Here is a 27,405-nt window from a genome sequence, read left to right on the forward strand (position 1 = left end):
TAGTATTTGCCGATACAAATGAGCAGAGCATTGCTGCCTGTTCCGAGGTCGAGGACAGGTACAAGGACAAATGACACGATTTCTCATGTGGCGCCCGTGATTTGGTGAAGCAAAACAACCCAACCACGCGCCATACTTAACAGATAATATACTAGTGCAATTATATTCGTTGCTTCCTCACTGATCACGCTGCATCATACCATTCTCTGAATATTTAATAATCGAGGTGCTGCTCTCGCCCACAATATCATACACTTTATACACTTGCATGCGTAGCGCGCGATCAGAATTAATTAAACTCCATCGTGGGGTCTGACAAATGCATGACACGGTTACTGAATCAAATCCTCACGTGCGCGTGGGCCTCCATGTCCGGCGACGCGGCGCGTGTATATAAATGGGCGCCCGGTGATAGCGAGAGGACTCACCAGTCGCAACTCATCAGTTAGACAGCAGAGCAGATTGTAGCTAGCAGCGGCTGCAACTTCTGAGCTCTGAGGAGGAGGTTAGCAGAAAGGTCCTCGACCACTGCCTAGTTAGCTCCCATGGCCAGCTACTTCGCCGCGCAGCTCAAGGACATGTTTTTCGTGCTCGTCGAGCGCGTCACGGGCTATGGCTGGACCGAAGCTCAGGATGGTTCGTCAGGTTAATATTCGTTCTCAAGCATTATATATTGCCGCTCTGGAAAATATAATGCTAGTACTTTCAAGTGTGTAAATTAAATGAAGTGGGTGCAGTGGTCAACGTTTTCTGCTCTATTACTTCATGCAGGTGCACAAGAGCCCACCAAGTTGACATCTGAAGAGGTCTCTCCAGCTGAAGAAGAGGTGACCGTGGTACAGAACATTCAGATCAGAGCAAGAAGCAGCGCGGATCCCGTTGTGTCAAGTGGCACAAAACCTCAGGTTAACTAGCATTATGAAGGGACTATATAGAGCTTGGCTGCAGTCTCTACATTGTTCCATGGACTCGAGAAGATGCCTGCTGGTGTTTTAAATTTTTCAAGCAAGGATGCGTATATGCGTATCCCAGTCCTGTTGCGTCATGCATTCTGATCAGAGGGTGTTCAGTCGAGTCCTATCACTTCGTTTGTAATAATCCCTGTCATGTATGTTTGGGTCGGCTCATGGTCGAGCTTGGTACGTATTAGGTTGTCTGAGTCATGTTTGTTGATCAAACTTGTAGTGTTCCTTCATAAACCATGCATTATATTAATATGTTCGATCTTTTTCTTCAGCTTAAGCTGTGTACTCAAAGCCCTGTCTTATTGCCGTATGTGTTCTATCTACGTGATTAAACAAGCAAACTTCGTTGTATATTACGAGACGCATCGATCCATTACATTTTTTTGAAGAAAAAATAAACAATATGGGCTCTGCCCCTTACCACTTGGCAGTAGTGCAAATTAGTGACTCTTAGTTGCACCGCCAACACTCTTTAGTTTAACTAATTGAACTTTTTTACAATGCTTGGAGAGGCGTTAGGGGGCATTTCATGTGTCTATGATTTGTGGGCCCATATGGGGAAAGGCGTTGGGAGGTATCAATGAGGAGACGTCGGGAGGCATTAGATGTGTCTATGATTGGTGGGCCCATGTATGTTGTAATGCCTCTCAACACCTCCCAATACCTTCGGAATTAAGAGAATTAGAAATTAGTGGTAATAATTCTTTTTTGTAGTTATTTTTTGTAATCAAGGGTAAAAAGGTAAATTCAGAACTATAGTGAGATGAATATTTCTTTTAAAGAGAAAAGATGTTCATTCTTTATTAGGGTTTGAGTTCCTTCAGCAATCCCGCCTCGCCTCCGAGGACACCCTCGGTGGCCTGGGGCCCCACACCTACACCGCCTCCAAGAATGCCATTGTCGGCCTCACCAAGAACGCCGCCTGCGAGCTCGGCGCGCACGGCATCCGCGTCAACTGCATCTCCCCCTTCGGCGTCGCCACGCCCATGCTCATCAACGCCTGGCGCCAGGGCCACAACGTCGGTGACGCCGACCTCGACATCACCGTTCCCAGCGATGAGGAGGTGGTCAGGGGACTCGCCACTCTCAAGGCAACACGCTTAGACCCAGGGACATCGCCGAAGCAGTGCTCTTCCTAGCCAGCGACGAGTCCAGATTTTTTTTGCGACGAGTCCAGATACATCTCCGGCCACAACCTTGTCGTGGACGGCGGCGTCACCACCTCAAGAAACCTCATCGGGTTGTGAACGCGATTTTCTTCCCATTGCAGCGCTAATTTGTTATTAGAGAGAGAGAGAGAGATTGTTAAATTAGGAGCTGGTGCATCTGTACTCGAAGTGAATTCATTTGGAGCTTGAACATTTGAGCATTGCATTTGAATTTTTGTGGTCATTGAATTCATCTGTCCAAATTCCAATTGAAATGATGATTTTGCAGTAAGAGATTCTTCAGTTCAATACAATACTTCGGTCATTCCATCCTATGTTTAGACAAGGATAGTTCTCGTCGTCATAAAGCTCTTCTCAACAAGGATGAATATTTATGAAGAAAATAATCGCCATTATATGGCTCCAGTCACTCAAGGCATAAAATCTGAACACAGGGAAGCTGAGAAGCCTTTGTTGCAAAAAAAAATTATATACAACAATTTTTTTGAAATTGAAGATGCACTTTAAAGAGTTTGAAGTGATAACAATGCAATCTTTGAATTCTGTCCTGATTGTTTTCTGAAGTATAGCATCAATTGCATTGTCTATAGAAGTTGTGGCCTAATCGAGAACTAAGATGCGGTATCTTCTCAAAAGTGCACGTCCCAAACAGAAGAGCTGCCTTTGACTGCTCCAGTTCGACCCATCTTCAACATCTATACTTCAAGATGTCTGTTAGTACAACATCAAAGATAATTGCAGTATTATGTTACCCAAGGAAAAAAAGACACCACCCCTAGAAACTTTCCCAAACACATGAAGAAGAACGGAAGCTATATGTCTGCTAATTGCTATCATGGAAAATGAAGGGAATTAGCTTGGTCCTGCAATTCAGTAATTTACAGTTGCTTTTATGGCGTCACTAAATGCTCTTTTAAAAAAACAAACCATGTCACTGCCAGAACTAATGCAGGCAACATCAGTACATCAGAAGTGCAAAGTCACAATTTCAGATTCCATTTTGATCTGAATTAGCGCCTATAAGTAAAATATGTCTTTCTAGATGAGCAATGTGCATTTCAACTAAATGTTTCATCCAATGCTGCTCATTAGCCTGTCTGTTGAGTCAAAACAAAGCAAAGCAGAATATTTGGTTTTGTTGGACTTTACCCAAATTATAACAGGTGGAAATAACTGACCTTTGCTGCAGCTTCACAAGCTTCTTTAAGCACCGCAAGTTGAGCTCCCCAGCCAATAAGTGTTATATCGCTGCCTTTCCTAATCACCTTAAGTATATAACTTGCATAAGTACTTTGACTTAATGATGCCCAATAGTCCAGTGTAATAATGAGATAGAAATATACTCACTTCTGCCTGAGATAAGGGCAGCATATAATCCTCCTCAGGTACTTCATCAACAGCCAAACGATACAGCCACTTGAGGAAGACAGGAGAGGTAGTTTTAGTCTCTGCAAAGCACAGCAGATATTCAGATGCAACTGTTATAGAACTTGAGCATTTAAAGTTTCTCCACCTTTGGCTCAAAAAATACAATTGGATTTGGATCTCTAATGCTAGCCAACAGTAATCCCTTAGCCTCGCGTGGACAACTTGAAAACTTCACGTTCTTAGTAGGATGGAACATGGTAAAATGTATTCTTTTGGGGCCCATTTTTTTATTTGAGAAACAGGTAGCTTCTCAGCCTGATTTCGCTACTGAATTTTCTGATACTACAGAGAAATTGGCATAAGCGTCAGCAAATACTCCAAGCAAAAGGTTCACCTGTTCACATAGCGGCGTATTGAACACTCTGTTCCTGCCAAAGCGATCGGCGAGCCCCGTTGTGCAGCAAAACACACCACCGAAACCCACATCCTCTCCGAAGACATAAGCATTGTCAGAAATGAAAATCATCTTCAGCTGGCTGAACTGTGCACATAGCACCCTTGGGTACGGTGAATTGCAACTTTGGAAGGGAGGGGATTTCACTCGAAAAGTGAATCAGAATATTCGATGTTCAGATGTGTTAATCGAGATGATATCTAACTGAAACTGGACGAATAGAGGAGTGGATCGAGACGCCGCCGGCGGCGGTCTCACTCACTGCGGGTCAGTTTCGAGGGTGATGTGGAGCGCCTGGTTGATGGCCGTGAACAGGTTCACCGCCTTCCCTCCTCCTCCGGCTCCCCCTCCTTCGGCTCCGCCACCGCCGCCCCCGCACTCCTGCCGGAAAGGCAGCGGCGGCGTGTGAGGCAGAGCGAGGGCAGATCGGCGGCGGCCTGCAAGGCAGAGGGCGAGGGCGCGGCGGCGTGCGAGGCAGAGGGCGAGGGCGCGGCGGCGGTGGCTGCTGTTCGCGTGGGTGACTGCTGGGTCAAGTTGCGCAATGACCATACTGTACTGCCCTTTGATGAATTAAATCAACTAAAAAATCTATTTTGCGTAGGCGTTGGGAGGTATTGGGAGGCGTTAGAAAGCGTTTCCAAGCATTGTGAAAGGTCTCTAACTATTTTTACTACTTCTCTAAAATATGATCTCATTTTATTAGAAGTAGTACAAATATTTGAACTAAGGAGGATGGGAGGTGCACCTAAGGGTCACCAATTTACACCCCTAACCACTCCCCTAGAAATGCAAATAGCCACAGAGTTTCCAGCAAAATAATTGATTCAAACTCCCGTCTATCAATGCTGTAAAATTCCAATTTTAGTCATGATATATGCACCGAGAATAGAAAAGATGATACTACTGAAAATTGTTCCTAAAATAATACATGATAAAATACAGTGCCATTCATTGAGATGTACACATTTTATTAGTGTCTATCCGGTCTCCATAGACCATATATGCTACATTTTAAGTAGATAACTGACTGTGTAATTTCCCACATGTTTTCATGACGATCTGTATTGCTCCTAGGGAACTAATAGAGTAAAATGTACTGCCAATCTTCGAACTTAGCTCATACTGTCATCTAGGTCCCAAAACTTATAAATTGAGCATTCATATCCTCAAACTTACTAATTATATTACGCAAAGTCCAAACCACCATTTTTAAGTTATAAAATGAAAGTATTTCTGCTAATGTGGAGCTTACATGTGGGTGCAGCTTTTATATTTGATTTTTTGCACTCAACTCTTACATTTTTGAAATTTTCTCCAGTTATGGCCAAATATTTTTTTTCCCAATGGTTCCTCCAAATTTTATTATCTGTTTGTATATACTTTTTTACAAATTTTGTCATATGATCTTTATGTCCATACAAAGTTTTTATACAGATCTTTTGTATTTGAATATATTTGTACAAGCACATTTTTTATGATGTTTTTTGCTTGTATAATTTTGTATTGAAAAAATTATATATTTTTTTATTTAGCTTAAGCAACTGTGATTTTTGACATCACATGATATGATTAGCAAGTTTAAGGATCTGAATATGCATTTTAAAAGTTTGGGGACCTGGATAACACCCTGAATCAAGTTAAAGGCAGGTGGTGTATTTTATTTCTATATTAACATGTAGCACATGAAAAAAAAAGAACTTGGGTTTGGGGGAGGGGGTGATTTGGATTTTTAGGCACTCTAAAGAGCCGCCTTTCAAATTTGAGTTTTTACTCGAAACCTTTTCTCCTTTTGTACCCAGAACATTGGCTCATTGATTCCTTTTGTGCCATTATCCAAATGTCTCAAAAGAAATCTTGAGACATATACACCTAATGGCTAATGTCACAGTAGTACAATATATCACTCACATCATGATAGCTAGTACGTTCCAACCGTAACGACAACACCAGCACACAATGCGATCGATCTGTGTCTGAACTCTGAAGGTCCATTTTGAATATATAATCATGCGTGCTGGCCACCCAGAGCGTGGTTTGGGGCCATCCCAAGCATTGGGCCAAGAAGACTAGCAGTAGGACGGCAAACGAGACGATTTCTGATGTGGCGCCAGAGATTTGGGACAGTAAAACAACAAGATCAGGCCATATTTAACAAAGAAAAAATATAATAATGCAATTTGGCGCCTCATAGAGATCTCTATGATCAACAGCACCCGTCACGTCGTAGCCGTAGGACAGACAGAGTGGTCTCAGTGGACGCAGATCGCTTTACAGGAATGAAAAGGCAAAAAAAATTGATTAGGAATTAATGTTATCGAGAGGTGCTCAACAACCATGCATATGATAAACATGCCGGACCATGGATACAGAGATTATTATGCTTATTCCGGTCGGTCGCGGAGATCCTCGCATGCGCGTGATGAATTATGATGAGTGGATGACCCATAGAATGCAAGTTATATATATTTTAAATCATCAGATCAACCTAAAAAGTGATATATCATCGTAATTAATTAGCTGATTTAAAAATATTGATTATTATCAAGTACACTCACTTGCATCAGCATCCTTAGAGCATCTCTAAGAGTCTTTCTAAATTTTACTCTATAAATCATCATTCGAAAAGTCGTGTACATAAAAATCGCTCTCTATACATCTTCACTCTCCAATAATTTTTCTATATCTTATTTACACTCTAGAGAGCCATTTTCGCTATCTATTTTTGGCTAGCGAGAAATCCGAAATAGATGATGGTTATATTTGGATAACCACATAAAGAGATTCTTGGAGGCCATTTTTCCATCAAAATCTCTATTTCTAACAATTAGAATGAATATAGAGAGTCTCTTGGAGTTGCTCATAGTGCCCCGTGACCCTTATCTATATATGCCACCTCGGCACCACCCACCACTAACTGGTAAAACTTTGACCAAAATCCTGCATGGTAACTGCGTGGTAAAACTGCCCGCAAGATTAACCCCCCTCTTCGAAATGAAGAAATTGCAGAGAATAGTCAGAATAGAATAGTTCCAACCAACTTCGAAGTTTGAAGACAACTTTATAATGCCAACAACAATAACATAGCTTTTTTTCCCAAGTAAGTTGGGATAGGTTAGAGATGAAACTCAAAAGAAATAAGTTCAAAGTTCAGGCACATTTATAGCTAGTCTCCAAGCGCTCCTATCCAAAACTATCTCTTTAGAGATATTCCAATCCGTAAGGTCTCTCTTAACCGACTCATCCCACATCAGTTTAGGTCTATCTCTACCCCTCTTTACATTATCGACCCGCTCAAGAACCCCATTACGCACCGGCGCCTCAGGAGGCCTTCGTTGGACATGTCCAAACCATCTCAGCCAATGCTGGATAAGTTTCTCCTCAAGGTGCCACCCCGACCCTATCCCGGATAACTTCGTTCCGGACTCTATCCCTCCTTGTGTGCCCGCAAAACCACCGCAACATCCGCATCTCTGCTACACTCAGTTGCTGGACATGTTGCCTTTTTGTAGGCCAACATTCAGTACCGTATAACATCGCCGGACGAATTGTTGTCCTATAGAATTTGCCTTTTAGCTTTTGTGGCACCCTCTTATCACAAAGGATGCCAGAAGCTTGCCGCCATTTCAACCAGCCAGCTGAAATTCTATGCCTAACATCTTCATCAATGTCGCCATTTTTTTTTAGCACCGATCCTAAAAACCGAAAAGTATCCTTCTGGACCACCACTTGCCCATCTAGACTAATGTCTCCCCCCTCATGCCTAGTCGCGCTGAAGTCGCACATCATGTACTCGGTCTTGGTCCTACTAAGTCTGAACCCTTTCGACTCTAACGTGCGTCTCCACAGCTCTAACTTCCTATTAACTCCTGCCCTACTCTCGTCGACTAGCACCATATCATCAGCAAAGAGCATACACCAAGGGATCTCACCTTGTATATCCCTTGTGACCTCATCCATCACTAAAGCAAATAAATAAGGGCTCAATGCTGACCCCTGGTGTATGCCTCTGTTAATAGGAAAGTCAGTGGCGTTACCATCACATGTCCAGACAAACGTCGTCGCATCCTTGTACATATCCTTAATGAGGGTAATGTACTTAGTTGGGACTTTGTGCTTCTCCAAAGCCCACCACATGACATTTCTCGGTACTTTGTCATATGCCTTCTCAAGGTCAATGAAGACCATGTGCAAGTCCTTCTTCTGCTCCCTATATCTCTCCATCAATTGTCGTATTAAGAAAATCGCCTCCATGTTTGACCTTCCAGGCATGAACCCAAATTGGTTTTGGGTCACACTTGTCACTCTTCTTAGGCGATGCTCGATAACCCTCTCCCAAAGCTTCATCGTATGGCTCATCAGCTTAATCCCACGGTAGTTAGTACAACTTTGAACATCACCCTTGTTTTTGAAGATAGGTACTAATATACTTCTCCTCCATTCTTCCGGCATCTTGTTTGACCGAAAAATGAGATTAAAAAGCTTAGTTAACCATACTATTGCTCTATCTCCTAGACATCTCCACACCTCAATGGGAATACCATCAGGACCCATTGCTTTACCTCCCTTCATCCTCTTCAAAGCCTCCCCGATCTCTACCTCCTGAATTCTCCTCACAAAACGTCTGTTGGTATCGTTAAAAGAGTCATTTAACTCAAGGGTAGGGCTCTCACTCTCCCCATTAAACAACTTGTCGAATTACTCTCTCCATCTATCCATGATCTCCTCATCTTTCACTAGCAGTCGATCTGTCACATCCTTAATGCATTTGATTTGGTTGATGTCCCTTGTCTTCCGCTCGCGGATCCTAGCCATCCTATAAATGTCCTTCTCCCCTTCTTTCGTGCCTAGCCACTGATACAAGTCTACATACGCCTTACCCTTTGCTACACTCACAGCTCGCTTTGCAACCCTCTTCGCTAATTTATAGCCCTCGATGTTGGCTGCGCTCTTGTCAAGGTGGAGGCGTTTGAAACACTCCTTCTTCTCCTTAATAGCCCTTTGCACCTCGTCGTTCCACCACCAGGTGTCTTGCCCCTCCTGTTTGCCTCCCCTACTCACGCCAAACTCCTCTGAGGCCACCTTCCGAACACATGTTGTCATCTTTAGCCACATGTCATCTGCGTCTTCTCCTTCTTCCCAAGGCCCCTCACCTAGCATCCTTTCCTCAAACGCTTGTGCCGCTTCCCCTCTAAGCTTCCACCACTTTGTTCTCGCAATCTTGGCACGTTTGTCCCGGTGGACACGTACCCGAAGACGAAAGTCCGCCACCACAAGCTTGTGTTGAGGGACAACACCCTCCCCAAGTATCACCTTACAATCTAAGCAATCACGCTTATCCTCCCTCCTAGCAAGGATAAAGTCGATCTGGCTCGAGTGTTGTCCACTACGAAACATCACAAGATGGGATTCCCTCTTCTTAAACACGGTAATTGTTATCAGCAAGTCGTAGGCTAACGCGAAGTTCAACATATCCTCCCACTCTTGACTCCTGCTACCATACCCAAAACCCCCGTGCACTCGCTTGAACCCTACATTAGTCGCACCAATATGGTCGTTGAGATCTCCTATGAAGAGTTTCTCGCTGGTAGGCACGGAACTAATCATGCTATCTAGATCTTCCCAGAACTGCATCTTGGTGCTCTCAATAAGGCCTACCTGAGGGGCATAGGCACTGATCACATACAAAACCGAATCTCCAACTACCAACCGGATTAGGATAATCCGGTCGTCTTGCCTTCTAACCTCTATGACTCTATCCTTAAGGCTCCTATCAATCAAGATGCCTACACCATTCCTACCCGGAGTTGCTCCTGTGTACCAAAGCTTGAAGCCAGTATCCTCAACCTCCTTCGCCTTCTGGCCCTTCCATTTAGTCTCCTGAACGCATAGAATATTTACACGCTTCCTAATTACTACATCAACTAGCTCTCGCAACTTACCTGTTAGGGACCCTACGTTCCAGCTACCTATACGAATCCTAGTTGGCTCGACTAGCTTCCTTGCCCTTCGCACCCGTCGAGGGAAGTGCGAAGACCCTTACTTATTTTTCACTACACCCGGACGTAGATGTAGCGCGCCATTCAGGTGACGACCCGACCCTTGCTCACTTATTATCGTACCCAGGTCACGATACGACGCGCCCTTTGGGGGATGGCGACCCGGCCCTTGCCCATTTATCGCCACACCCGGATTCCGATGTAGCGCGTCGGTAAGAGGGTTATGCCTCAACGAGTTTCTTGTGGGTTTCAAATCCATTAGAGTGGCTATTTTTTATACTGGTTTGCCAAAATCTAACGCAACCCTACTCATTTACCCGGGCTTGGGACCGGCTATGCTGAGACGACTCAGGAGAGTCTTCCAGTCAGCATAGGCGGAGTTAACTTTATAATGCCAGATTGAGCTTTTTTTTTAGCAACTAATGCTAAGCTTTTTTTTTCTTGAGATTGACTAATGCTAAGATTGAGTCGACACCGTAGACCTTCGGTACTAGAATTGAATGGGCATCTCGTAGACTAGCATGCAAAAGCCAGACCCAACAACTATTACAACATGGGCCAGAACGTGTTGGGCTACTGGCGTTACAAACTTTTAAGGCCAGACCCACTTGTTCGGCCGACTCTATCCAGCACGGCCCAATCTGGCACGCACGTTTTTTAGATAAAAGAATATTGAACAATATCTCGGCCTCTATATCAAAGAGTTATATCTGGCACGCACGTATGTCCAAGAACGTCGTGTGCTGGGCTTACTCGCGTTACAAAACTATTGCCGGGTAGGATTCAAAGAAAAAAAACTATTACCGGGTAGGAAGATACAAGCAGAGGGACAAACTTTTGCATAACTAATTATCGTTATAGTACTATTGTTAGCCAAGCCAAACACATCAGACATCTCACAGTAATGCATCACAGATATAATAAACACAAATATATATACTAGCATCACATAGTGATGCATGTATTGCCCCATTAATCTCTTTACTTTCGAATTACAATAATAGAGTGATGGAACTTGTCATGCTTGTTTTCTCTTTTCATTTGTAATCGCTACCCTTAGCGTGCAAGTTCAAGTATTCTGCTACATGGACTACTCCATGATTGGTAAGATTTTGATCATGTTTGTCCACATATCTAACATTTTTTTTATAGATTCAAGCATACCCACCATTTAATTTTATGTGTTTTCTTACATGCATAGCAGCATATGCATGTTATTTCAAGGAGGTCGTTCCATGTTATCCGAGACGTGTGCGTAGGATCGTTTGTGAAGCTTTGACCCCCCCCCCCCCACCCACCCACAACACACACACACACAACACAAGGTAGCAAGTTCTTCTATTATTCTCTTTGAGACGGAGACGGAGACGGATATGTCCTCTCTCGAACTCTTTCTCTTCATTCGTTCCAAACCAGGCGTTTGTATTTTGTTGCTATCAAATTTTATGTCTCATGGAAACTGAGCTAGCTTTATTCATTTTTATTTGTGAAAGAAAAGAAGCGCTGGCTATTAAAAGTTACACGACGAGCTAGGAGCATGACTGCATCAATTCCCGTTTTTCTGGACCTGGATCTCTGAAAGCTCACAAACATCAGAAAACGTGTGCTGCTTTTTGCAGCAGGCTGGCTCACGGTGAATGCGTGAAGAGCTAGCAGGAGAGGCGACTTGGACAACTTGACAACCAGTTGATGATTTCTGGATAAGAACCACGCCTTGTAATCTAGAGCTTTTACGGCCTCAAACTTTCGTCTGGTCGCAACCTCAAGCCTCACTCCCCTTGTAGCTATGAACAGTTAATCTAAAAAATCATTCATCTGCCGTTCGTTCAAAAAAAAATCGTTCATCTCCATTCATAATTCTGCAAACAATCATAGTGATCAAAGATGTGGAACGAAGAGTTATAGTCCTAAGAGTAAAGTGTGTCACCGGTCCCTAAACTTATTCGACTGTGTCATCCCGGTCCCTAAACTCATAAATCGATCGTTTAGATCCTCAAACTTATTTGATTGTGTCATTCCGGTTTCTAAACTTATAAACCATCTGTTTAGATCCTCAAACTTGTCCAGTCGTGTCATCCCAGTCCCTAAATTTGATTTTGAGTCTCATCTAAATCCAAACCGGACGATCTAAAACATATATATCAAAAAATAATTTATGACTTTTTCAATGAACTCGAATGAAGATAAATTTTATATCAAAATTGTATCTCTCGACGCGATCTACGACTTTCCAGTTGAAAAGTTTTTGAATTAAAATTGTTTTGAGTCCCAAAAATTAATTTTAACTTTTAAATTTCAAAATCTATAAACTTACAACAATATTTTGAGACCCTAAACAGTTTTAATTCAAAAATATTTCAACTACAAAATTGTAGATTACGTCGAGGGCTACTATTTTGATATAAATTTTATCTTTATTCAAGTTCATATGAAAAAGTTATGAATTATTTTTTTGATATATAGATTTTAGATCGCCTTGTTTTGACCCATATGAGACTCAAAATCAAGTTTAGGGATCGAAATGACATGATTGAACAAATTTGAGGACGTAAATGTTTGATTTTCAAGTTTAGAGACCGAAATGACACAGTTGAACAAATTTATGAACCGAGATGACACAGATGGACAAGTTTAAGAACCTGAACGGTCGATTTGTGAGTTTAGAGACCGAGATGACACAACGACACAAGTTTAGAGACCGGTGATGCCCTTTACTCTTTTACTCTAGTCCTAATCCGCACCTGATCACCAAACCCGTGTGCCCGATCTCCCAGTACTCGGGACCAAAGGTAAAAAGGTCTACGGCAAGGGAGAACCATCGGATGGGGATCGGACGGCGCAAGAGTCCTCCATGATCCTGGAGCGCCGATAGCAACGGCTGTGTCCGAGAACGCCGCCACGTTCGTCCGGGCCCCACGCCGGCGTCTCGGGCGAAGCAACGGTGGCGTGGGCCGCTGGAACACACGGGAACGCGACAATCTTACGGCCGCCGGCGAGGTTGACGGGTGAATCCGGGGTGGCGGGGTCCCTTCACCACCAGCCAAGCGCACCCGCGCGACGTGTCGGCGTGCGGGCGTCTCGCCGCGAGTCCCCGGCGGCCTCACGAGGCGGGGCTCGCCTTCACCGGGCGGTGAACGGCCGCGTCGCCCGCCACTCGCTGTCCCTGCCAGACTTTCAAAAAGGGCGGCGAGTCACCGGTTGGTTACTCACAGTCAGAGATTCGCGATCGGATTCCTGGAAGCCGAGTGAATCGCAGCTCGTCGAGTCCGGAGGGAGCGCACGGACAGAGCCCCGCCATGGCGGCCGCGGCGCGCGCGATCATCTGCGAGCTGGCGCCGGAGAAGGTGGCGTCGTCGGTGCCCGCGCCGCCGAAGAAGCGCGACGCCGGGAAGGCGGTGCTGCAGCCTCGGCTCTGCACGCTGCGGTCGTACGGCGCCGGCAGCGGCGTGGTGACGCGGAGGATTCTGACCGGGGCGGAGGAGGGGAGCGGGGCCGCGGACTCGGGCGGCTCTGCTGCCTCCCCGTTCTTCGCGTCGCTGGCCGACTACATCGAGAGCTCCCGCAAGAGCCAGGACTTCGAGACCATCTCCGGCCGCCTCGCCATGGTGAGTGAAGACTGCTGAAGACTCCTCGCTTCTTCCTCCCTTGTCCTTGTTCACCTGTGCACGTTGGACTCATGGTCTGACTTGGCGGTGCTGGTGCTGCTGCAGGTGGCTTTCGCGGCGGCCGTGGCGGTGGAGCTGACGACGGGCAGCTCGCTGTTCAAGAAGCTGGACACGATGGAGATCGAGGAGGCGGCGGGGTTGTGCGTGGCCGTGGTCGCCTGCGCCGCGGCGTTCGCGTGGGCATCCAGCGCGCGCACCAGGATCGGCCAGATGTTCACGCTGGGGTGCAACGCCTTCGTCGACTCCCTCATCGACAACATCGTCGAGGCGCTCTTCTCCGAGAGCGAGCTCCAGGACTGGTCCGACGACATATAGTATGCAAATATATACGCATAGAGACTAGATAGACAGTACAGTATACATAGAGCAAGTATTTACAGACAGATCAAGCTGTTGAGATCTGCGCATTTCGCAAGCTTCGTTCGTTGCAACGGCAAGGAAGTTGTTCTGAATTTTTGTTCAGACATTGATCCTGAATCCAAGATGATCAGACATGGATCATACAGGGTTCCAAACAACTGACAGCTGCTGTACATGGTCCTGCAAGGATGAACTGTGATCACAAATCTGCAGCCTGTGTAGGAAGACAAAGCAGATCAGTATCTTTGTGAGTCAGGCAGTCCGTCAAGCGTCAAGGTTGTGAAATATGTAGATCTCTTCATCAGAGAAATAGTGTACCGGGGGCTGGGAGGGTCAGCCCCTTAATTCAACTGTACCTACTAGTATAGTACTAGATTGTAATTAGTGACTGAAGCTAGCATGGGAGCAAAGCACTGTCTTTCCTCTAGGGGTCAAATCTGGAGTTTGGCTCTTGAGATTATAATATATGGAGTGGAGACAAATCTATACATTGTGTTTCTTATGTCTCCCTTGCTTCATTCCTGTATACTGGCTCTGAAGAAATACAAACACTGTCGACAGAGTTGGGTTGAGATTATCTACACGGAATTATCAATGATCAAACAATGCACTCTCAAATCTCAACCCAACTCTGCTCAACTATTCTTCTTTATGACTGAAACGGGGAGAAGATAATATTTCAGGAAGACATTGCAGCATATCTACTTATACATAACACATGCAAAATTAACCCATTGCAAATATTAAGTTTTATCTTGCAGAATGTACCTTTAATTCTGTGTGATTAAGCAACGGATAATTCGGACATCAAGCTTCTAAGCAGACGAGTGATGTGATGGATTGATACAGCGTGAAAATATTGCAAGATTGAAGCAAGAATGGAGAAAAAGGTTAAAGCTTAGTCTTCTAAATTTCTTTCTTTGTTTTGTTGCTTTTTATTCTTGTATTTGTAAAATTTCTCATTTGAGGTCTAGACTCTAAGAACTCTTGTAACTCTTTTGGCTGTAGTCGTTCGCTTGTGAGCGAATGATCAAGGCCGGGACTCTTTCCTTAATCTAAATAAAAATGAAAACAGCGAACGAAATTGTAGTTTCAGATAATAGAGTTCATACAGCGTACTGCGTACAGTTACATAGCAGAGCAAAAATCATAACGAATCATAAAACTGTTGCACAGTTGCACTAGTACATGAACTTGAAAGGCAACTAGATTGAGTGCACATATATGGCTAGAATCATGCACGACCATTCATCCAGCTACTGAAAAATCCCTTTTTAGCTCTTCCAGAACCAATGGCTGGTAGCGGCGGGGTCTTGTTGCAACAAGAAGCTGATAATTTGCTCCGTCTGCATCACAGTTACAGTTGCCAACCAATCATTCAAGCCACCAAACATGACCATGCGCTGTGTTGACAAATGACCTGCCGTGCTGCCCCGAAAATACAAACAAGGTGAAATTCGAACGCCCACGTTCTGAGGCTGTTACTTGGACTCTTGGAGTGAAACCAGTGACAACAGTTTCCTTCATCTCATCTTGGAATCATATCTTCAGAGCCTACTCTTGGTGGAGAATGTTGATACTGATAATAAACGCCAAAATGTTCAGAGGCTCTGCTTGGAGTATTACTCTACGTGCTGCTTTAGTTTCGTTCATGTTCCTTGCTTGTTTGTCGCATGATGAGATAACTGAGCTCATGCGTTTGCTGTCATGCTGGTGATGTAAAACACTGTGTTTTCCTTTAATAATAAAAAGGGCATATAAGATTTAGCTCCTGTTCAGAAGACAATGTTCAGCAATACCCTTATGTACTTGTCGGTAAACATATGTGGTGTTTCAGAAATTTAGACGATGGTGCAATGGGAAGACAAGACATTTTCCTGTTAGAGCTTGAATTTAACATCTTTCATGTTTTCTTCAACATCTCTGAACCCAATCATGTTAGGACACTCAGGTTACATAGGAATCAGGAGGCATTCTCTATTGCTTCAATGCACCCCAACACGCTAGCCTTCTGGGACATCGCCGACATGAGCGCTTCATGGGCTGCTTTGTTGTTCTTCAGAAGTGATGCGGCAAACAGGACCTGCAATGCAAAAGAAGGGCATCAATCGACATGTAAGTTATGGCATGGTTCTGTGCTTCTGATAGTTCAAGAGATATGAAAGGATAACTCACTGCCCATCTGGTAAGGTTTTGCTGCTGATCTTTGCTTAGTTGCAGCTTAGTTCTGTTTATGAACCTCTAGAAGCAAAGAAACAGGAACTTCTTCAGATGCAGTTTTTTGAAGATATCGCCAAGAAAATATGACAATATAGAACATACAACTGGAGAGGAAGAGGACAGGATAAGTTCGTAAAGCACCTGGAGGGTTAAAAGGTCTGCTGATTGACCTAGAACTTTTTCATATTCTAGACCTTCAGCAGCCAGTCCTGCCATGGAAACTACAGCCAACCTGAGGAAATTTTATAGGTGTCAGCTGCTTGTTCATTTTTATTTGATCCTAGTGATATTTGTGTAGGTGTGCAGTGCAGTGCAGTGATCAAATTTACATTGTTAGCGTCATTAATAAACAGATCTAGAGAAGTCCTACCTGTCTAGTTCCTTTCCATCGAGCTGCCCACTGTATATTAGCTTCTGTAACTGTTCATCTATCAAATTAACATGCTCCTTTCCAATATCCAAAGAATATCCCCGGATAGGGAGGCCAATCAAATAGGCGACTGAAGTTTCAGGACAAGCTTGCCATTCAGTGAATTCCTACTGCAGATATAATCTTGCTGGGATGAGAGAATCACATACCCAAGAAGTGAGCAGCCTCATGCCTAGCAATTCTCTCCTGGTAGTCAGGAAAGACTGCAGAAAACGCTCCAATTGCTGCTTGCAGAAGACTACAATGATAGTATGCATTATTATCATGAGTCCATAATTAATCTGCAACATTTTTACATGGAATATAGAAATTACTCTGTCCCAACAAATGTGCACCATTTTACATAGGATTCCAGTTTTTTCATGTTAGCAGTACCTTGAATGGTCAATGCATTGAATTAAACGAAATTTGGTTTTTTCTTGAGATGTTAAAGTTATTTGAGGATGATACTTTTGGCTCTTTTCAGTCTAAGCAAACTTTACTCCAAGAGCTGATGTCTTTTTATAGACAGGTATATCCATGTAAGATCATAGGGAGTACAAAAGATCGTGCATTTGAATTACTCTTCCAAACTTGCAGAGGTAAATAAACACATACCCCGGAGCAACGCTACCGACAGCCAATACGATCAATGAAATGCTTCCGATCAAATAGGGAACAAAGAAGCCCCAATCCTGTCACTGATAATTTTAGAAGATTTAAATATTTGCTTCCTTTTCATTTGGACAATCACAATCAATTTTGCAGGTACTCCATGACTTGAAGTCCTCTATGCTCAATTGCTCATATTATTTGAAAGTACATATAGCAGGTGTCATGGATGGAAAATAGTAATACCCCAGGGAGCTGGCCTGCAAGGACTGCTAAGAATCCAGTGGTACCGACAACCGTAAACAAAAATGCTGCCTGCATGATTAAACCAAAGAGAATGCAAGATCACATTCTGAAAAGCACAGGATACTTATCTCTGGATGATGCTGCAGTTGTTCCAAAAAATTCAGTAAACCATCACGCTTTGCCTCAGCTAACAAGAGAACAACATGTCAATTTTGAATGGTTGGAACGGCACTTACATCATTTCTAACACTTGGAATTGCCAAATTCTCGGCATTCTTGATTCCAAGGGTAGTCAGTTCCCGCAGAGATGTCTGTTCAGTTCAGAACGCAGGCTCATCAGTTGCAAACAATCAGACGCCCCCATGCAGACACAACGATCAATTATGGGGGAAAAAAGGTAACGATCAAGGCTACATGATGCTTGAAGAATTGCACCGGGAAATGCATGGCAGAGTCATGCCTCCTGCAATGAAGTGTTTTATCATTGATGCTTCAGAGGAGGGCACTGCACTGACCGTGCGACGCGACACGTACGGCTGCGAGCTCCACCGCTTGGCCCAACCGAGCTCTCTCAGCTGGTCCAGCGCATGCTTGACGTCATCGCTGCTCTTCTGCAACACTATCCGACTCAATGCGTCACCTCATCAAATTGAAATTGCTCCAGGAGTCCGGAGTCGATGCAACCGCCGCTCACCTTGTCGATGGCGGCCTGCAGCGCCTTGAGGTCCACCCCGGAGGCCGCCGAAGACGAGGCTGCCGCGGCGCGCCAGCAGCGGCGTGGAGCGGAGGAGCTCGCGGTGGTGGGAGCGACGAGCACGGCCACGATCGCCATGGCTCCCTCCCCGCGCGGCTCTGCTGCGGCCGACCGCCAACGGTAGGGGATAACACAGTTCAGAGTCGCGTGATCTTCTGAGGCGTAAAATTGTGCCGCAGTCTAGAAGATCGAAGCCGCGCGTTCGGGGATGGTCTTTTTAATTTCACCGGAAATGCTGCGCCACAATAAATCCAGCCTCCAGGCTTTGTAAACACCACTCCCTTTGGCGCCTAATCCCCAACCCCACTCCAGTTTCGTCTTCCTCTGTCCATCTCCTCTTCTGAAATCTCCATTCACAATTCAAATCCTCCGCGTCTCGAGGAGTCCAGATGCTTCTACTCCAGCCCCGCGCAGTCCCTGCGCCCGCTCTGCGAGAGAGGCCACCGCCACCTCGGCCTCGGCCTCGCCGGCGACTGGTGCCGCCTCCTCTCGCCGCGGCGTCCGGTTCCATCGCCGTCAACGCCGATGAGGATGCCTTCACCAGGTGCTCCGGGTACCTGTTCGAGGAGGGCGCGGCCACCGAGTCGGAGCTCCCCAGCGCATACGACCTCCCTGGCATCGCTGCCGTGTACCGCCGCCGCCCGCTCCTCGTACTCCGTCGCTCGCTGCAGATCGGCACCTCCTTCGGCTGGTGGTTCGCGCTGCGCTACCTCGACCGCTTCAACTAGCGCGCCGACGACATGTTCGAGGTCCGCCCTCACGCTACGCTTGCTTTTGATTGGAACTGCGCATGCCTACTGTTTGATCAAATTCCAGGCCGTGCTTTGGTTCACCGATGATTTGGTGTTGTTTTGTCTTGCAGCTTCGGGCGGCTCAGCTCAGGAGGATATTACTGGAACTTGGCCCTGTCTGTTTCATTTCCCAATGCCTGCTTATTCATGTGTGCGTCCCTTATGTGATGATCATTAACTTGTATATGATGCTGCTCTTTTAATCGCAGGCATTTGTGAAGATCGCACAAGCAGTTTCTTCACGGCCGGTGAATTTCACTAGTTGCTTCATTTTCACTTGACCTATTCAATCGCATGCTTGGAGTGCCTTAACTTTAACTTTATATGTGATAATTGCTTGTTTCATTTCCTGCAGGATATTATTCCACCTGCATACCTTGATGAGCTCTTGCTACTTCAGGACCGGATAGCACCATTTTCAACCGAGGCTGCTTTTAACATTATAGAAAAAGAGCTTGGGCTGCCACTGGATATGATTTTCTCTGAGATATCACCTGAGCCTGTTGCTGCTGCATCTCTTGGGCAGGTCCGATCAGTTTACCATTTTTTTTTAAATGTCTTTATGGACCAATTGACGGCTCTTAGCAGAATTTTGTGTTTCTAACTAAAGCAGAGCACAATTGCATCTGGTCAGGTTCATTATGATAGTTGAGTTATCTGACCAAATCTTCATTGCTGCTGTTTGAACTTTAAACGCCCAAAACTGATATGCAACTCAACTGCAGTTTGCAATTTTGTGTGTTAATATTCGTTACTGGATGTTTCCCTGAAGGAACAAAAAAGAAATAACTACATTCACTTCAAATTTAGGAGCAACTGAAGTACTGTAGGATGGAAACCTAAACATGTATGAAGTTTCAATCACGTGTTTCCTTAAAGGAACTACAAATAGGTAACTTATGGACTTGAAATTAAAATAAAAGGGCCCAGTCCATAACAGCAACTCATAAACTCAATAAGATGGAACCATGTACTTGCATCATAAACTCAAATATTGACTTCACACTTCTTAATGTTGGCATTCCATTTTTCTTACATCTGTAGGTTTACCAGGCGAAACTTCGCTCCAATGGGAAGGTTGTTGCTGTCAAAGTACAAAGACCTGGTGTTCAAGCAGCAATTTCATTGGACATATATATCTTGAGGTTCCTTGCTAGTCTTGCAAAGAAGGCTGCCAAGTTGAACACAGACCTCCCGGTATGTCTGTGTACTGTTATTTCTCCATGTAATCAACTGAAGAATTTTTTATTCTTTCAAAGATCGAAAGATAGAAAAATAACCCAACAATAAGGGAAATTCCCTTTTAAAAATTTCAACTATATTATTATGTATCATTTATGTTGTATCCGTTCTATTTATTGATTTTTAATCAGATGTATTTGCTTCTCTAATGTGTAGGCTGTGCTTGACGAGTGGGCATCAAGCCTATTTCGGGTAACTTTTCCATATATTATGATCCGACATGTCATTCCCATGTGAATCTACATACGCCGTTTTGTTTTACTTTGGCTTATGTCAAATGCTAGTCAGTAAAATTCACAATTTGCCAGTGGCATACTGGCATGATATAGCATCTCACAGAAGTATGAAAAGCTCTGTTACGCGGATACTCCTAGGAGGTGGCATATCCGTATCCGATATGTATCGGATACGGATACGCCCCGGATATGCCTCGGATACGTTTCTAGCCGTATCCTGAAAAAACAAATACGTATTTGCTTGGATACGCGTATCCGATACTTTTGGGCCAGATGGGATACAGCCCAAAGCAGTAATCAGCCCACCCAAATGTTGTTTTGGTAGTAAGAGATGATACAAAATGATGAACTTGCTGCAATAGAACTGTAGAACTAGATGAGCAGCAACTGAAGAACCCCTTGTGGAATCAGTTTTGCTTTTAGAGAATGCTAGTTATAGAGGTAATATTATATGGACAGGCAAGTATTGCACATCTGAGTATAGGAGAAGTTACTCAAGAGTAAAATCTCACTTGCTGAATATCTATGTGATATTTATATATAATTATTAATTATCCTAGCCGTATCCCCGTATCAGTGTTTTTTGGGAAAGTGCGTATCCGCGTATCCGATACGTATCGTATCCGATACCCATACCAGTATCCGTGTAACATAGATGAAAAGTAACCATTAAGGCATTAACTAGAGGCACAAAATAGTATGCCTATTTCTCAAGAATGGTTTCATTCGGGGGGTATGTGGACAATATCAGTCTGCTACGAAAACAAATTATGGGCAGTCAACATCCAAAATCTTGGCTATGAACATTTAAATTTTATCTGCAGTATTTTACTATTTTTTGTGCTACCATTTTATTCAAAGTTCACTCAGCTCAAGTAATTTGAAGTTTGTGTATGAAATTATTGACACATGTATTATAGATATATATCCAAGGAAGAATGTAAATATCAATCATTTCCAATGTGACAGTGGTTTAAAATAATTACATGCATTCTCTTTATCATGGGAGTCCACAGCTTCTCTGATAAGCTCTAGAGCCTGATGAAGAATAGATGTATGTTATTATTCTGGCAAGACTGTGCTCCAGTGACTAGCAGTTTTCTAGTTAGAGCTGTTAGGCTCTGTCAGACATCTGATTAAAATTTTAGCTGCATATTCTTAGAGATTCACATTGAATACAGGTAAATCACATTTGATGCAGGAGATGGATTATAGAGAAGAACCAAGAAATGGACTTAAGTTCAGGTTGAATTCTTCATCCACTAGACAAAGTCCAGTTCAACTTATTGTCTATGAAAACACATCTTCATTGAGAAATATATGATAATTTAGAACCTGAATGGTCAAACATCCGTCATTTTTTTCGCTACAAACATATGCAAAACTATTTAGATTGATACCATTAGATTTGATTGAGAACTACTTTTCTTATATAATATTTGTGCTTTTTCAGTAAATTATCTCTCCGTTACCTTTTTTGTAACATTTACTACGGAAATTGATTATTTGAGATTATCTCATCATGGAACGGTTTCCTGAAACATCTTTTTGATTCTGTGACAGAGAGTTGTTTGGGAAATTTAGAGATGTCTCAGTCCCTGAAATGTATATGGAACAGACTCGAAGGCGAGTCCTTGTCATGGAATGGATAGAGGTAAACAGCCTCTGATCTTATTCGACTGTTGGCAACCAAACATGCATGCAAAAATTGCAGTATGTAATTCTACTTGCTCTCTGTGGTCTTGCAGGGTGAAAAGTTGTCAGAAGTCAGAGATCAATATTTGGTTGAGGTAAAGGACCTGCCAAAGATCAATTAAACCACGTAAAAGTTGGGCTTCACTAAGTAAAATTGATCAGATATTATGCTGGCATATTTTACTTTACAGGTTGGAGTATATTGTTCACTTTCCCAGCTATTAGAATATGGATTTTATCATGCAAATCCACACCCCGGAAATCTTTTGCGTACGGTTGATGGGAAATTAGCCTACTTAGGTAATACTTGTATTTTACTATCTCTCTTAATACAAAGATACACATCTCTCCTCCGTGTTCTAGAAAAAAAACTATCTCTGCACTATAGATTGATGTGTATAGCCCTGTGGGTGACTTTGGCTCCAAGTTTGACTCTTTACCACCCATTGAACGAAGCTCACACTGTTTCAACTAAATATGACACATTATTTGTTAATTGTTAATAGATTTTGGGATGATGGGAGAATTCCGGCAAGAACTTCGTGATGGATTTATTGAAGCCTGTCTTCACCTTGTTAACCGTGATTTTGATGCTTTAGCAAAAGATTTTGTCACTCTTGGGTAAGAAAATTACTCTGAAATGAAACAAGTCAGTTTGTGTTAACTTCCATAGGTTTCAGACATCAGGTTGATTGTCAGTTATCAGTATCAGTATGTGATATGTTATGCTTGTGAAATGGAATTCATTTATACAACAACAACAACATAGCCTTTTTTCCCAAGCAAGTTGGGGTAGGCTAGAGATGAAACCCGAAAGAAATAAGTTCAAGGTTCAGGCACATTGATAGCTAGTCATTTATACTAATAACTTTTCCCTCTCGGGTATCACTGTAGGCCATTAAATACAACTTACCTTTACATGTCTTGCAGTTTGCTTCCTCCAACTGCCCAGAAGGGTGAAGTTACGAAGGCATTGACAGGTAACCCAGTTCCAGATGAATATTGTATATGTTTAAATATAACTCAGAATTAGTTGATCTAGATAGCTTTGTACTGATCTCAAATCTTTAGATCAGAAGAAATCATGATGTCATAATACTTGTCCAATTGGCGACCACTCAGTGGTCTAATCTTTTGCATCCGTCTCAGGTGTATTTGAGAATGCTGTTAACAGAGGAGTTCAGAATATAAGCTTTGGAGATTTGTCAGGAAATCTTGGAAGAACAATGTACTAATCTAGTTTACAGAGAACCATTTCTTCAATGGATACACTATAAGTTTGTGCTATTAACTAGAGCTGCGTTGTTTCAGGTATAAATTCAAGTTCCAGATACCTTCTTACTTTTCCCTTGTAATTCGAAGGTAATGAGTTCGTCCACAATATTTGAGCCAAGTGCTTCACTAACAGAGCTTGCCTACAGGCAGATGCTCTTGAATATTTCTGATGTGTCTGATCTTTGTGTTTGTCGTAAAAGAGGTTTGCCGTGTGATTTTTCAGCCTTGCTGTCTTGGAAGGTATTGCTATCAGCTTTAATCCAAACTATAAAGTGCTGGGCAGTTCAGACCCATGGATTGCAAGAAAAGTTCTCACTGACAATTCACCCAAGCTCCGATCAACTTTGCAGGCTCTTCTTTATAAGGTTGAATTTGCATTTGTATCTTCAGATATTTTTATATCATATTAACTATTGAGGTTTCGATCACACTTACAAGTTTACAAGACCAATAATGAGACTTTACTCTGAATTACAGTATTTTTCAAGTTTTCTGCCTATGTTATGCCCATGATTTTCTCTGTAAATTTTGTAAGTTTTGACTACCTTATCTTTCGCCAACTAAAATATGTTACAGGATGGCACTTTCCAAATTGATCGTCTCGAGTCTTTGTTATCCGAGGTTGGTTTCTTCCGTTCTATGTCTTAGATGCTTCCCATCCCAACCAATGAAGTTTTGTTATGTCTAATACGATACTTGTGATGTGAATAAAAAATTTAACTGTTGAAACATGGTGAGAATTTTCCTTTCTAACATGAGGAAGAAGGTAGCCTATTACAACTAATTTGTAATAATGATTCACATATTCATTTGGGTCTTGTCATTAAACAAAATGCCTAAAGCTGAATTACACTATGAAACTATCTGCCTTTGTATGTGGTATCTACTTCTGAGCATATTCCCATTGCATGGTTCTTTTTACAGTCACTTCGTGCCAGAACATAGCAATCATTGGTCAGAAATCAACAAGAAGATGTTGATAGTGCGAGATATGCAATTAAGCAAGTCTTGTCATTCACGCTCACGGACCAGGTAGGACCAAACCAGGAAAATAACTCTTCGACACCGAACTAACTCTTCACCACAACAAATAAGATTGAACCTGATAAATAAATATTTGATGTTCTGTGCTTCCTTTGCAGGGTGCCTTTGTGAAGGATTTACTTCTTCAGGAGATTGCTAAGGTAGTACCCTGTAAAAGGCACAATTAAATATTGAGTTAGCATGATCATCCTAATATTTGGAAAATCCAAGGCATCTTAAGATTCTGTATTCTAAATATTTTACACCTAAGCATTTGAACAAACAGGTCGCAAAAGGTTAATTCATTTTTGAGTTTCTTTTTTATATTTGAATTCATTTTTATCGCAAAAGTAATAAGTCATTCCAACAGCTTAGGTTCCATTCTACATTCTACACATGCTGACAAGGAAGGTATCAGATAATATATATAGTATGTTTTGAAATCAGTAAATTTGTTAGGGAAATTTCTTAAATGGTGACGGGCGTTCCTTGTCGTTCATCTTTATTGGTTTTCAATAAATTTCGATTGGCTTGGAAGATATCTTCTAGCATTATTCATGTTTGCTTAAAGTGAGCTTGCATACCTGTTTTAGTAAGATTATTTTCTGGCTTGCGTTCTCAAGAATTTAGTGTTTGCAGGGAATAGATGCACTTGGTGTAGCTACATTAAGCTCAGCAACATCTGCAGCAGCCTCCAGATTGCCATTTGCTGGTGGTCCATCTCCATTAACCTCACTAGATGACGAGGATGTCACTAACTTGAGAAATCTATATCGCCTGCTCCTTCTTTTATCTAAGGTTTCTCAGAAGGAAAATTCATCTCCGGTATGTACAATTTTCAATAGATCTCAGCTTTCTGCTTTCTTTATCCATTTGTGTGGAAGGGGAAAAAACTTAGGTTAGATATGCATGTGATGTATCAAAAGCATACATATATTATGTTGTGGATTATCAATACATGTCCCACTGACATGAGTTAAATGACTTTGTACATCATATTGCAAGATTTATAACTTTTGCTTTGAGCCTTTGTTTGTTTTGTTCATTGTGTATAAGTTTTGTAGATTCCTGGAAATAACAGTGCCATAGAGAAGGTGGTAGCACAGATGAACTTTCTCTTCTGCTGTATGAAATAACATCTCTGCCAGAATTTTTGCCTGTTATTTACATCATTCCTGAGGTAAGTGGGAGATATAAGTTCAGTGAGACTAATATATGTCAAAATCCGCATGGCACATGGCTCATGTGTTTATGTCCTTCTCTATCGAAGCTTCCGCCGGAGTCCCAACAGCAGTTGCTTCTTCTGCCAACAGATTTAGCAAGTCGTATTTTATCTCGGGCTGTCGCTAGAACCATTAGAAGAATGTTCATATAAAGCTGAAGGTACAAGTTTTCCATCCCTGCTTCCTTAAATGTTTCTTTAACTGTTATTTTGGAATCACTACTGGAAGACAAGGAATTTTTTTTCCTTGCAGTAGCATCTAATCTAGAATCGAAGATCAAACTGATTTTTTTCTTTGTTATGAATGATTTTGGGATACTTCTTTATTATGTACATATTTTTCAAACAAAAGGAGGCCCTGTAAAAGGCCCTTTCTGTTATGTCCATATGGTATACTAATGAAGTTTTGAGTTGTAACGAAAATGGTCTCTCATGCCATATTTCAATATATTGTTTTGACGATTGATGACACACACAACACTTGGACTAATATGATTGTTAAGATGATCATTCTCAGGCTTTTAGGTTCAAGTGATGACAAAGAGAAGATATGCAAAGTTAGGCCCGAAGGGCCGCCCCTACGCCCGGTTAGCGGATGGGGGTCGAGGGGGAGCCGCCCCTCGCGGGGCTCAGGGCAGCGCCCTGAAAGCTCTTCGGTCGGTAGCACCGGAAGAACCGACGCATGAACAAAAGCATGGCAATCCGAAGACGGGAGAAAGAGGGGCTTACTCCACGCAGCGACGGATCGCTGGCGGGGCATTGGAGGGACCCTCATCGGGGCGCTTGGAGCCTGCCATTGCTACAGGAAGACCTAGGGGTTTTGCTGAAGAAAGAAGAGAGGAGGCTCTGTAGCTAATGGAGGCTTGTTGCCGATGTAGAGCTGGAGGGTGATTTTTATGGATCTATCTAAGCAGGTAAAAAAACGGAAAGTGAATCGGCGCGTTGGGCCTACGCAGATGGAAGGCGAAAGGCCAGGGGCAAAGAAGAGTTTTACCCAGTTATACAGGGCAAGCCATGTGCACGGGGGTACGAGGAATGGCTTTGAATGCTGGTTGGAGTAATTTCGGAATAAAATAAATTATTCCGAAATTGGGGGGCATGTGTTGACACCGTTTTTTGATACGTGTTAAGAAAGGTGATTTTTGTGAAGGGAAGGTGGCCAATTTGGAAGAAACCAAAAGATGCACAGGGTTGGAATCGGCCGATGGAGTTTGTCCGATGGGCCAGAGGAATATGCCGTGAAGATGTTTATTTGTCCGTTCTGGTATCCGGCCGATGGAGAGTTGCCGATGAAGTCAAAGGAGAGAAGGATCCGGACTCTACGAAAATCTTGATGATTCGGTTGTAATATTTTAAGTAGTTTATTTTTTTTTAAATCTTTTCTTTTTAGTCAAGTAATGTTTGCCGTAATCGGCTAGGACTTTATAGCGTTAGGCTATATATATCAGTTGTAAGGGACCGGAAAAACTTAATACACATCCAATACAACAAACTTTACAATTCCTTTGCACTTTTTCGGCGACTTCGCCTTTTCTTTTCTTTTTTCGACGAGTTTTTTTAAGTTGATCAAGGACGCCTCACATTCGAGCGACTTGATTTGCTAGTGAGTTTTTGTTTTACCGAGTATATTTGAGCTTTAGCTACCGGGCGCATCGCTGTGGCTTCGTTCAAATCTATTCAAAAGTTATCGAGTTTATCTAGGC

The 27,405-nt window shown here is 43.0% G+C and overlaps 3 protein-coding genes and 1 pseudogene across 4 annotated transcripts; 3 read left to right on the forward strand and 1 right to left on the reverse strand.

Moving 5' to 3' along the window:
• Positions 1–430: 430 nt before the first annotated feature.
• LOC120682843 lies at positions 431–1,242 on the forward strand. 2 transcript variants are annotated; one of them, XM_039964874.1, is made up of 2 exons: positions 431–645; positions 772–1,242. In XM_039964874.1, exons 1-2 carry the CDS (start codon positions 546–548, stop codon positions 912–914), a joined length of 243 nt encoding a protein of 80 aa, XP_039820808.1. In that variant the 5' UTR covers positions 431–545; the 3' UTR covers positions 915–1,242. The 2 variants fall into 2 exon arrangements, with proteins under 2 accessions (XP_039820808.1, XP_039820809.1); XM_039964875.1 differs by having other exon boundaries at positions 437–636.
• Positions 1,243–13,088: 11,846 nt separating this feature from the next.
• LOC120682282 (stress enhanced protein 2, chloroplastic-like) lies at positions 13,089–14,549 on the forward strand. Its single transcript, XM_039964104.1, has 2 exons — positions 13,089–13,557; positions 13,663–14,549. The coding sequence occupies exons 1-2, from the start codon at positions 13,249–13,251 to the stop codon at positions 13,930–13,932; spliced, it is 579 nt and encodes a 192-aa protein (XP_039820038.1). The 5' UTR covers positions 13,089–13,248; the 3' UTR covers positions 13,933–14,549.
• A 1,280-nt stretch (positions 14,550–15,829) lies between these two features.
• On the reverse strand, positions 15,830–18,408 carry LOC120682281. The gene is made up of 10 exons (XM_039964102.1): positions 18,159–18,408; positions 17,980–18,075; positions 17,701–17,775; positions 17,465–17,533; positions 17,225–17,301; positions 16,777–16,865; positions 16,568–16,697; positions 16,339–16,429; positions 16,153–16,218; positions 15,830–16,060 (listed from the first exon to the last, which is right to left on the reverse strand). Exons 1-10 carry the CDS (start codon positions 18,294–18,296, stop codon positions 15,941–15,943), a joined length of 951 nt encoding a protein of 316 aa, XP_039820036.1. The 5' UTR covers positions 18,297–18,408; the 3' UTR covers positions 15,830–15,940.
• A 57-nt stretch (positions 18,409–18,465) lies between these two features.
• On the forward strand, positions 18,466–26,150 carry LOC120682280 (annotated as a pseudogene).
• Positions 26,151–27,405: the final 1,255 nt, after the last annotated feature.

Source organism: Panicum virgatum, chromosome 7N, assembly GCF_016808335.1.
Source record: "Panicum virgatum strain AP13 chromosome 7N, P.virgatum_v5, whole genome shotgun sequence".
NCBI classification, from domain to species: domain Eukaryota; kingdom Viridiplantae; phylum Streptophyta; class Magnoliopsida; order Poales; family Poaceae; genus Panicum; species Panicum virgatum.